Below are 12441 nucleotides of genomic sequence, written 5' to 3'. Positions count from 1 at the left end.
TTCTACTGTCATTCATATTTTTTTTTAAATAAAAACTCGCGGGACATACAATACGTGAATCTACGCACCATGCATACCACATTCATTGCTGATCGATTGCTAACATTTCTTAATTTACCGACATATAATAAAACGGCGTACGGCTCTATGTGAGACAATCAGAGTTACCGATATGACAAGGTGTATACACGCATTCTCGCAAGATGTCATTACCATCGTGAAATGTTGCGATTCTAAAAATATCAATTCGCTATTTACGTCATTCTGCTCGGCTTAGGTTGAGCTAGATGTCGTATCGACCGACCTGTAGCGTTTGACAGGTGGTACACATTTTGTCATAGCATATCATTGATAAGGCCGATGTATAGAAAATACTAAATACGCTCGAAAATGTGGCAGAAACGAGTGTTTACGTGCTTCTTTGTGTTCGTGATTTTTTTTGAGTTCACGTACTGTTATGATGTCAAGAGGTACTCGTTGCTAATGCCAAACGTGAAACCGAACAAGGTAAATATAATCTTTCAATTTTTTAATATAATATATACGAATAACACATACATATACATACATTTACGAACAAGTATACAGCATAATACAATCTAATATTATGTGATGATATATGTTTTTGCAACACAAAAATGTATAAAAATTAAGCAAATGACAGTCTGTTCGCAATCACATTACCTTTAATTTTTTTATGAAGATTTATATCTGCTACTTATAGTACTAGTTTATCATATAATAATTTTTTAATTTTTTAAAGTTTTTAATTATAAATTTTTAGAATAAAAAATTGTATCCAATACATTCTGTTACAGCCCGAATTATATTTATGCACTCCAGTTAGGATAGATTATGCAAAAAATTATTATATTATTGGCTTTGAACCAAATGCAACAATGGCAACAGCTCACCATATGCTTATCTATGGCTGCACCAAACCAGGTAGCTCAAAGCCAATTTGGAATTGCGGAGAAATGGCAAATGCTAAACGTATTCCAGATACTGCACCTGCTTGTAAAGAAGGAACTCAGGTAATACTAAGATATTATCAAATATATTTTACAAATATATTTTAGATAACTGTTGAAGAAAAAAATTTTCATTTGTTTATATAGATTATTTATGCATGGGCAAGAGATGCTCCTAAATTAGATTTACCAAAGGGAGTGGGCTTTAAAGTAGGTGGTGATTCTCCCATACAATATATTGTGTTACAAGTGCATTATGCACACATTGATCGCTTCAAAGATGGCAGTACAGATGATTCAGGTGTATTCCTGCATTATACAACGCAAACAATGGACAAACTAGCTGGAGTTATTTTGTTAGGTACAAGTGGATCCATACCACCTAGATCAACGGTACATATGGAATCATCTTGTGAAATAACAGAGAAGAAAACTATTTATCCATTTGCGTATAGAACGCATACGCATTCACTTGGAAAAGTCGTTTCTGGTTACGTAGTGAAGCCAAATGACGAGTGGATCGAACTGGGAAAGAGAGATCCACTGACTCCTCAAATGTTTTATCCAGTTACTAATAGAGTTCCAATTACGTTTGGTGATAAATTAGCTGCTCGTTGTACAATGCAAAGTACGCGCGATAGGATTACGTATATAGGTGGAACAAACGAAGATGAGATGTGTAATATGTATATTATGTATTATGTCAAGGAAGGGACTCCGCTTGAACGGAAACATTGCTTTACTGCAGGCCCTCCTTTGTTTTATTGGAAACAAGAGTTAAATAATATTCCTGACAAAGAGGCATCTACTTTATAATATGTCAAAAAATGGCATTTGGCACAAAATAGATCAATTCTATCATAAAGAATTAGACAAAATCCAATGTTTTCTGCAGATTATGTATCTAAATGCATTTGAATCCCATTAATGAGATAAGGCCCATATTTGAGGACCAAATCGTCTTAATAATTTATGGTTGATTTTTTATAGTAATTTATTTGTTTATTAATTATTATTTTTAATGCACCTTTTACCTATTCAATTATTTATTTTATCGATATTATTTGTTCAGTTTCAAAATAACTTCGCTGTTATCTCAACAAAAGAATGTCTATCATTTATTCAGCATATATATATATATGCAAAAATTATTCCCAATTAATTTCTAATCTAAATTAATTCCAAATTAATTTTTCTTTTGTGAGTTCTGTAATCAGGGTACATTGTACTTACTTTACGTAAATGTTTTAAAAGACTCAATATCAATTTATAATATTAGAATACCTCTTCTTGTCAATTGTTATAAATGTGACATATAACCATTCAAATTATTATATCTTATAACTTATTCTACAATAATTTATTCCACAAATTGCTGATTGACTATATGTAATAATATATGTAATTTGTGACAAAAGAAAGCCTAAAAATTGTCTATTATATAACTAATACAAATAGGAAGCCTATAATAGTCTAGCTTGGATCTTTTAATCGCTTACATATAAACTACCGCGATACTATCACGAATTAAATTAAATTAATAATTAACTAATATATACGTAGTCTAATTGGCTAGGACACTTGCGCGTAAAGCAAGGTATCCGAGTTCGACTCCCGGCCGGGGTAATATTTTTCGCAATAAGAATAATTTTCAGATTATTAGAGTTGCGTTTCAAGACCGACGATTGTTCGGCGCACAATTTGGGGGGATTACGTATATTACTTAATTATTAATTTAATTTAATTCGTGATAATACCGCGATACTTTATATGTAAACGATTAAAAGATCAAAGCTAGACTGTTATACGCTTCGTATTTGTATTAGTTATGTTTTTACATTAACGGTCTTTAGTATTGAATACTATCTATTATAAACTTGCAAGTTGGCTAATCAGTTATTGGGCTTTGCAATATTCTTAACTGTAAAAAACTTCAAATTTATATAATTTAATTTTAAGTTTCATCATGTTTTATTTGATTAAAGTTATCATATACATGTATATTAAAGCGCCATGTAGATATAACAAGATAACATTAAACATAGATATAGTTTTAGTTAATATTTTTTATTACATACTTTTGCGAAGTTTTAAAATATTTTTTTTAAATTATTGGTATAGTACATGTTATATAAATTTTTCGATTATTTTAAAAATAAATTCATTGATATATAGCAATATTTTAGAATTTGAAAACCACTCATATAATACATAATTACATAACTGATAAAAAAACGCAACTGTTTATGATTTGTTATTCATGGTATATATGTATATATGTATATGTATGTGGCAAGAACACTATTTTCAACTGTTACAAAGTCTTTATTCTTTCAATATCTTGTCTGAACTGTACATATACAATGCTCAGGAATCTCTATTCCTTCAGACTGTGTAAGTTAAAAAGATATAGATATAATTATATTTAGAGCACTTTTTTCGCGATATCGTTTACAGATAATATTTATTTTCGATAATGTATAAATGTGGCAGTCGTCTCTGGAAAAATCTAAGTGTGAGACAATGTACATCAATAAATGATCTATGCCTACGCAAAAGTTGTTTGATTTCTTTTCTGTACAGGGGAGAATAGTCTAAATCGGACCTATTTGCAGTTTTTGTTCTCTATAAGGCGTAAAATTACCATGAAAAGTAACTGATATATTATTAATTAAAGGTGCATATAGGATTGTATAGGACTATCTGAATCACAATATAAGTTAGAAATTAAAAAGAAAATTAAGAAATACACATAATCTCTTTATTATAATACAGTTATATTTTTACTTAATCTATACTTTTAGCTGTAAATAACATATTTTGATAGAAAGAAAATTATAACGCTATAATTAAAATATATAACAGAAGTTTTGCAAAAAGGGGTGTTTTCCAATTGTTCAACATAAATGTACACAGAAATGTACAGAGAGTAAAGCTTTGTACACAGCTCAATTAGAACAACGATGTTTAGATTAAGATAAACTAAATGTAGCTTTTAGGCTAATTCTACAACGTGGTTTTTTTTTCCTGTTGCTTGTCTCCGTTTGTCTCTTGCCTTTTTGATTAAGAAGGCAAGAGACAAACAACAAGAAATAGGAAACAAAAAGCACATTGTAGAATTAGCCTTGCGCTTGTATTAAATAAAAACACACGATGTTCTACAACCACATTTATAGCTGTTGTAATTAATAACATGTAATTGTTATATAACAGAATAACGTATACAATCGTATGCAAAGTAATGATAAAAGTAACTGTAAATTTTGTTACCGTTATCCAAAAAATATAACTACGTTACTCCCCGTTACAGTTACCAAAAAAAGAAAGTAACGCAGTTACCAGTAAAGTTACTAAAAAAGTATAATAACTTGTAACTTCGTTACAAGTAACGAGTTACTTCCATTCCCTGAACAACACATGCAATTTATCTCTTATTGATGTATATATCGCGAATTTGATCCGTCAGCCACTCGATCGCTGGCTGTAGGCCCTCGCCAGTTAATGCATTCGTCGCCCGTATGTGCCAGGGTTTATTTTGTATTCTCTCGAGTCCCAGTCCAGCGACCAATTTTATGGTGGTCAAAGAATCGGGCAGGTCCATCTTGTTCGCTAGGAAGAGAATGGGTATCTTGCGTCCTGAAAAGTTTACTTCACTTTCAAGTCTCTTTTACTTAAGAAATTACGAATTGTGAAATACGAACATTCGAAAGGATCTAAATTCTAAATCTTCTAAATGATTGTCTATTTTGTCCTTCTGTGTTAAACAATAAGTAACTTTGCTATTAGAATTTCAATTTCGTCATCTACTATATGAAATCAGAAATGTACCTGCAACGTCGGGATGCTGCAGGAGCATGTCCAGCTCTTCCTTCACAACAACCAGTCGCAGTTTATCGCTGCTGTCAATAATGAAGATGATCCCGTGGCAATCTTTGTAATAATGCTCCCATAATGATCTGTGACGGTCGTGACCCGACATATCGAACGCGGTGAAACTGACATTTTTAACTGAAACAATAATAATTTCGGTTAATCGCTCTAATGAAATAAAAGCAAAACCCTAATAATTTACTATACGCGGATTATTGTATATATATTATTATTGTATTGTATATCATATATATAGTATTATATTATACATATATATAATATATACATATCTTTTCCTATTAGTTTTTACAGAATCACTTTAATTAAAATCTTGTTATTTTGCAATTTAACTTTACTCTTGGTTCAGATGTCTTTTAATAAATATCTTATAAAAGACGTCCTTTAGATATTTTATGCAACATATATATTCGAGACGCTTCATTTTTTTTCTGGTTTTTAGAATTAGAAAAAATTGAATAGTTAACAGAGATAAATGCGTAATCGACATTGGCGGAAACGAGCATCAGAAAACTAAGACACTATATTTTATATATTATATATAATTCTAATTTTTATAAATTTTTTAACTTTCTTCGTAGTAGTTTTCTAAAATAAAAATTCCTTCTCCACGATTTAAATATTCATGTTAATATACCTGCTCTTGGTCTATAATGTGCCCAAAGCTGAAAAAATATGAAATTACAGATTTCTTTATCCATTTTTATCCTCAGCGTTGATCGCCATATGGCTAAATGGATTAAGAATCTGTGATTTCATATTTTTTCCAGCTTTGAACACAAAATACACCAGCAGCAGGTACATTAGGGGCTACGCAGAATAAAAGGAACAGGGAACAGAGAATAAGAATTTCAACCTGTCAGAAATCAAGTACTGTGGAATAAACAGTGTGTATTCCATAGTACATGATTTCTGATAGGTTAAAATTCTTATTCTCTGTTCCCTGTTCCTTTTATTCTGCGCAGCCCCTTTTAGTTTAAATATTTTAATCGTGGAGAAGAAATTTTTATTCAGTGAAACTACTACAAAGAAATACTGGAATATTATTTATACTTAAATATTTTATCAACTCTTTATCTACTCATTACTTATGGAATTGATTAGCTTGATTTTAACTTATCAATGGCTGTATAAATAAATAAAAAAGCATTATTGATAACTTATCTGTAACAAAAATAAGTTTTATAAATAAATAAATTTAAAGAAATTAACGAATATATAAGTATTTGTTTTGTAGTATTTTTTGGATAAAAAAGAGACATGGATAAAAATTAATCTTTTAATTATTAATTTAACCATTAATCGAAACTTGATTAAAATTATCTTCAATCACCAATTGCATTAGAGTTTAGTCAAACTCGCCCTAAGAATAGTAGCGTTCACATTCAAACTAAAGAATAGCAGATCAATACGCCATCTAAAGAGGAAAACGTAGCAGTCGAGATATGAAAATAATTGAGAACTACAAATATTTTGGTACGAATGATATTGATATATTGATGTAATGATAACGGTTCTTAGAAAGGAAAATGGAAACGCCAAATTCCGTGAGCAGTTCGAATAACGACAATGAGAATATCGAGCTGGCAAACAGAGGTGTGTGAACTACTAATCAAACAAAGATCCTAACCTTACTAAAATAATAAGGAAGTTATTTTCTGACCTAGATGCGACAGCCGCAGAAAAGACAAAACTACTACGAGAAATAAACGAGCTGAGAAGCATCATCAAGCGATGCGAATTGAAGTTGCAAACTCGCTTCAAGGACATAGAGGATAATGTGAACGAGAGATCCTTGCAAAGTTTGGAAATTCCTTCGACATCCAGTAGAATACTGAATGTCGAGGATGATCTAAAGGATGATCTATATAGATTTGCTGGTTTCCATTGCGTTAAAGCTCAGAAGAATGAGTTTGTATTTAATTTCATGTCAACAAATGAAAAGCAAAAGAATGATACTCAAGCAGTTCAGATTTTTGTTAAGGACGGAAAGGCCGAACTGGGAAAATGGGTAATGCCAGTATCGATCGACATTAATGATATATTATCCAAAACGCCTATTGACAATTTAGATAATTTAAATCCCTTTCTAAAGAGCTGCAAGCATCATGTCGATTGTTACAATGAACGGCAAAGGCAATTCCTATTACTAAAGGTATATTTTTGCCTTATAAAAATAATTAATATGTAAAATAAATTGCTTTTGATTTGTAATATATAAAATAGGTAATGTTTATTTTTAGGAACATATGTCACATATAAAATATTGTACTTTGCAATCTGATATGGAATTTTTGCAAATCAGCTTGGAATTGTATAGTGTATACATTCGTGAAAATGACAGCTATATAAATTTAATAATACATTTGCTGTATCATTCTGACAATGTAAGACCTTATATGGTCAAGATTGATACAATAAATGAAAACGAGTTAAGCAGTGATATCAAACAAAGATTGAAGCCACATTTTATGAAATTTAAAATGTCAGACTTGCATACTGCTTTTGACGAGATTCTGTCAAAGGATAATTCTACATTTACATGGATGCAGAAAGATGATACTGATGAAAGTCTATTAGAACTGAACGTATGGCATTTAGATATAAAAATATTTAATGGATTTTATGGTTTATGAAAAAGAAAGATTAAAAAAAATTTTATTTTTAGGATACTGACAGCTCTGATGAAGAAAATTTCTTAGTTCAGCTACAATCTAAACACAAGAGATCGTTGAGGTCATTGGGAAAACGTGAATTACAAAAGCGGAATACCAGAAAAAAGCAAAAAATTGATAAAAATACTAAATCATCAGAAGATAATTCAACAGATAGTCAAGAAATTAGGTATCCAAAAACGAAAAAAGCACATACTAAAAGTTCACAGCAAATTTCGATAAAGAAAAATAAAGCAAAGAAGGCTACTTTTGTCTTAAGACAAAAGAAAATTAATAAAAATTCAGTAGAAACGACGTCATTGCACAGATCTAACAATAAGATTAAATTGAAACAGACAAAATTAAATTTCCAAACTCGAACGGATGAGGTTTCTAATAAAAATCAAACGTCTTCGTCTAAATCAAAACTAAGTAGTAAACCTGACAGCAAACAATCGAAGATCTCCAAACTAATCGCCAGTACACCACTACATAATCGTAAATATAAAGTAAAAAATGTACCTTCGTCACCTACTCTGGAGATTAGTAATATTACAAGTATTGAAGAGAAAACGGCAAATAAATTAGATTACTCCAAAGATAGAGATGAATTAGGAAAAGACTCCAGAAAAAGTTGATTAATTATTACGAAGTAATATAAAGGCTCCTGAATCATTAAAAATTTCGAACGTGTTTCAATGCCATACTAGAGGAATAAAAAACAAAAGATAAAAAATATGTAAGTTTAAAAAATTAATTGATTGTAACATATTTGCGCTCAACAGAATCAGACAAATATGTAAAGATGCTTCTGTTTTCTCACATTTTATTACACAATTTCCACATTCATATAAAAACAGGAGAATCAATTTCTTTGAAACCATTGTACTACACCATGTTACTTAGACTGTAAGATTATTCATCTCTATGACTTTGTAACATCTTAAAGAACCACTGAAGGACTCGTGAGTTCCAAAACGTTCAATATTATATTATTTTTTATATTCTTTATATATTTATTTTTATTTTTATGTTATATTAACATTATAAACTATAAAAAAATTGTATTACCTAATATGTATATATATATATGTGTGTGTGTGTGTGTATACAATTTCTTTACATATCAAATATGCATTTCGTAAGTATTTATACATTTTCATAACAATTTTTTATAGCATCATTCTCTCTATCCTACATTTTATTATAAAATAAGTAGACAATAATGTGATTTTAAGATTGTGCAGGTGCAAAAGCGGATGAGTGAATATAGCGTTGAAAGCAACAGAATCTCACATTTTTCACACGTTTTTGTCGCTTTTCGCTATTTAACTTACATGCGAATTTTTCGACATTAAACCCGACAGTGGGCACTATGTCTATGCAACGGTCATCTTCGCGTTTGAAATTATTTATGACCGTTGACTTACCACTGTTGTTAAGGCCCACTACTAAAACGTTTACTTCTTTTTTCCTAAGACCTAAAAGGTTCGCTAAACGATCGAATAACCCCATTTTCTCTCGGCGTTGTAAGTTTCCTCACATTTATTGAACATCAATAATCACCCCTACCCGCTTCTACATTTACGTTATTTGCGGATTAGAGTAGGGCTAGAGAAACAATCCCTTCCAATGTTTTACCTGCACCAATTGGGAATTCACGTTTGGAAGTCTTTGATGTGTTCTCAATTGACAAAAGACAATTTTTTGTTTTATTAATCAGATTATTTGATATGAATTTCTTTATTTTGAAAATAAAAAAGAATATTTAGATATTCTTTTCACAAGAAGAAAAATTATAGAACCTAGCTAACATTGCTAGGAATTTTTCTGAGAGCATTGTTACCAGTCTAGGGAATTTCATCCATTATGTCCGACTCGGAATGCACATGACATACGTTTTATATCTTGTATGTTAAAGTTTAAAGAAAAACGTGTCAGTCTATCAGCACAGTATATTGTCAGTGCGATTACTTTTATTGTATTTGTTTTTTTACGATAAGTTAAGCAAGACGAATCAAGATGGTAAGTTTTAATATGTATTTAATAAACATATCTTATTGCTATGTATATTTTTTAAAAACTCCACCGGCCCTTTAATTCATCTTGAGGATTATATAGTACACAATGTTTTCAAACTATTAATCTGGAATTCTTATTTCTTAATCCCTGGTATACAAGATTTTTTTATGTTATAATAAATTCATAGTCTCTAAACTTAACCTCAATCTTTTATCAAAACCAGCCAGTCTACCTACTGACTACTACATTTACCCTCACACACTCATGAGCATTATTTGTCCTTATTTAACATTTGATATCAAGAATGAAGTAATTTCCAGGATATAATATCATTTATAATTTCTTACCATTAAGAGTGTGAATCAAACTTTGTATTAGTTCATCACATTCATTATACAGTCATGTGTTACTCAGTTATTTTTATAGAATACTAATAGCTTAATGATTTTTTCACATTTCTAAAATAACAATGTAATTGCAGCCAAAGGGGAAAATAAAAAAATTTATTGACAAGAAAAATTCTGTAACATTCCACTTGGTTCATCGCTCACAAAAAGATCCATTAGTGGCAGATGAAACAGCACCACAAAGAGTGTTAGTTCCAGCTGCCGATACACAAGTGGCAAAAACAGAGAAAAAATCATCAGACAGTGAGACACGTAAAACAGAGCAACAGAAATATGGGATTTATTTTGATGACGACTATAATTATTTGCAACATCTTAGAGATGTCAATACATTGTCAGTGGAATGGGAACGTGTCGAGAACACGAATAATTCCAAATGCGACAAGAGTGCTCCAAAAATTAACTTACCATCTTCTGTATTTGCATCAAATGTTGAGGAAAAAGTTGGTATGCTTAATAAGGCAGCACCAGTTTTGGGGCCACGATTAGATTTAGACCCAGATATAGTTGCTGCAATGGATGATGATTTCGATTTTGATGATCCAGGAAATGAGCTTGAAGATAATTTTATAGAATTGGCTAATGCTGGAAGTAGCGACAGTGAGGATTCTGACAGAGAATATGGTAAATTTATTGAAATATTCGATAATATCATACAAATTTATTTAATTTTCTTATAATTTTGCACTTTTAGAATATGAATTAAATGAATCAGAGAATGAATATAGTAAATCAGATGTCTCATCTGATAATTGCATGGATTTATCCAACGAGGAAGCAGATGAAGTATGCAGTTTAAATGGACCTCAATACTCTTTTAAGGATGAGGAAACTAAATCAAGGTTTACAGAATATTCTATGAGCAGTAGCGTAATGAGGAGAAACGAACAACTTACATTGCTGGATGACAGATTTGAAAAGGTTTATATTATATATTTATTTTTTTAAATATGACATTATTGTATGTTCTTATCTTTTCTTGTTTATTGTATAGCTGTACGCTGCATATGATGAAAATGAAATTGGTGCTTTAGATTGCGACGAAATAGAAGGATATATCGCGCATGACTCGGATCTTGTCATGCAGTATGCTGCAGAATTTGAAAAGAAACAAAGAGAAGACGTAAGTATTATGTAAAAATATAATGAAAATATACTATTTTCTCTCATATTTGTAGACGGAAAATATCGCAGAACTTATGAAAGATCGAATGAAGATTGTGGAAAGAGAATATTCAAGCTCAGACGATGAACATTTTGAAAAACTTCTTGTTACTGCTCGTGGAAAGGATAAATGGGATTGTGAAAGTATTCTTAGCACATACAGTAACATTTATAATCACCCTAAATTAATATCAGAACCTCCTAAGGTAAAAATTAATAATTAATATTATTAAAAATTACATATAAGAATTATTCATTCTATAACACCATAATTCACATATATCTATATAAGAAATTTTTTGTGTAATATTTATTTTTGTAATAAACAAGTATAAATATATATATATATATCTATATACTATATATATATGTTACTCTTTATACTATACTTATTAATTTTATACATTTGTGTTTCTTTTTAATAGCAACCAAGAAAAATTGAAATAGATCGAAAATCTGGTATTCCGAAAAACATATTAGGCAATACTGGAAAATTAACAGCTGAAACTTTGGCTCAATTTGATATGGAAAATAATACGCTAAAGGGCCCACAATCCGTAGCAGAAAGTAGAAAATCTACCTTAAGTATTCTAAGTATAAGGCCCAAAGGGGAAACTCCTGACGGGAGAAGAGAAAGAAAAAAGCAGCTTAAAGAATACAGAAAAGTAATTTTATTAAACATCTATTGTGGATAAATTAATTAAATTTTATATATAACTTCTTTATATATAATTTCTGAAATTTCTTCAATTTTAGGAAAGAAGGATAGAACGAAAGGCAAACACCGAAGCGTTTAAAGAAGAAAAGAAACGCCAAGAGAAGATTCGATTGAATAACAGACAAAATATTCAAGGAACTCGTATAGTATAAAATTGTCAAAGTTATGTTTTGCAATTATGACTACGTCTTAGGTTGCAGATTTAACAACTTTGATTTTATTTATAAAAAATACCCATTGCACAGTCAAAAGCAATGGAGATTCCGACACTTTTTTTTGAATGAGTTTAAGAATACGCGGTTAAGTTCAAGATGCGGACCTCTCTCTTGTGCAATGAATAAATATGATTGTATGAGATTTGTCAAATATCTGTATCTCTCATCCAAAAAAGTGTTGCAATCTTATTGCTTCTGACTGTACATTATATAAAAACGTTTCTCTGATAGGTTAAATATATATCCATATTTCATAAAAATATTTTATTTAAATAATTTTCTGTATATTAAAAATATATATGTATGACATATAAAAATTATTGTATCAACTATGTATCTTTACTAATTTTCAGTAAAATCTTTCAATTCTACTGTTAAATCTATCTTCTAGTTTTTTAGGTT

The 12441-nt window shown here is 30.1% G+C and overlaps 4 protein-coding genes across 4 annotated transcripts; 3 read left to right on the top strand and 1 right to left on the bottom strand.

Annotated features, from left to right (window-relative positions):
* Positions 1-302: 302 nt before the first annotated feature.
* On the top strand, positions 303-1906 carry Phm (Peptidylglycine-alpha-hydroxylating monooxygenase). The gene is made up of 3 exons (XM_018537603.1): positions 303-507; positions 819-1034; positions 1119-1906. Exons 1-3 carry the CDS (start codon positions 391-393, stop codon positions 1785-1787), a joined length of 1002 nt encoding a protein of 333 aa, XP_018393105.1. The 5' UTR covers positions 303-390; the 3' UTR covers positions 1788-1906.
* A 2489-nt stretch (positions 1907-4395) lies between these two features.
* On the bottom strand, positions 4396-9134 carry Arl6 (ADP ribosylation factor-like 6). Its single transcript, XM_018537602.1, has 3 exons — positions 8944-9134; positions 4800-4979; positions 4396-4607 (listed from the first exon to the last, which is right to left on the bottom strand). Exons 1-3 carry the CDS (start codon positions 9026-9028, stop codon positions 4396-4398), a joined length of 477 nt encoding a protein of 158 aa, XP_018393104.1. The 5' UTR covers positions 9029-9134.
* LOC108772141 (E3 ubiquitin-protein ligase BRE1) lies at positions 7118-8222 on the top strand. Its single transcript, XM_018537601.1, has 2 exons — positions 7118-7447; positions 7528-8222. Exons 1-2 carry the CDS (start codon positions 7145-7147, stop codon positions 8149-8151), a joined length of 927 nt encoding a protein of 308 aa, XP_018393103.1. The 5' UTR covers positions 7118-7144; the 3' UTR covers positions 8152-8222.
* Positions 9135-9375: 241 nt separating the features above from the next.
* Positions 9376-12168, top strand: LTV1 (LTV1 ribosome biogenesis factor). Its single transcript, XM_018537651.1, has 7 exons — positions 9376-9538; positions 10017-10566; positions 10637-10863; positions 10937-11065; positions 11121-11312; positions 11532-11771; positions 11863-12168. Exons 1-7 carry the CDS (start codon positions 9536-9538, stop codon positions 11974-11976), a joined length of 1455 nt encoding a protein of 484 aa, XP_018393153.1. The 5' UTR covers positions 9376-9535; the 3' UTR covers positions 11977-12168.
* The last annotated feature ends 273 nt before the right edge of the window (positions 12169-12441 follow it).

The sequence above is a fragment of the Cyphomyrmex costatus genome, unplaced genomic scaffold, assembly GCF_001594065.2.
Source record: "Cyphomyrmex costatus isolate MS0001 unplaced genomic scaffold, Ccosl1.0 scaffold18, whole genome shotgun sequence".
Taxonomy (NCBI): Eukaryota; Metazoa; Arthropoda; class Insecta; order Hymenoptera; family Formicidae; genus Cyphomyrmex; species Cyphomyrmex costatus.
The sequence above is the reverse complement of the archived record's forward strand: the minus strand, read 5'-3'. Positions and strand labels throughout refer to the sequence as shown.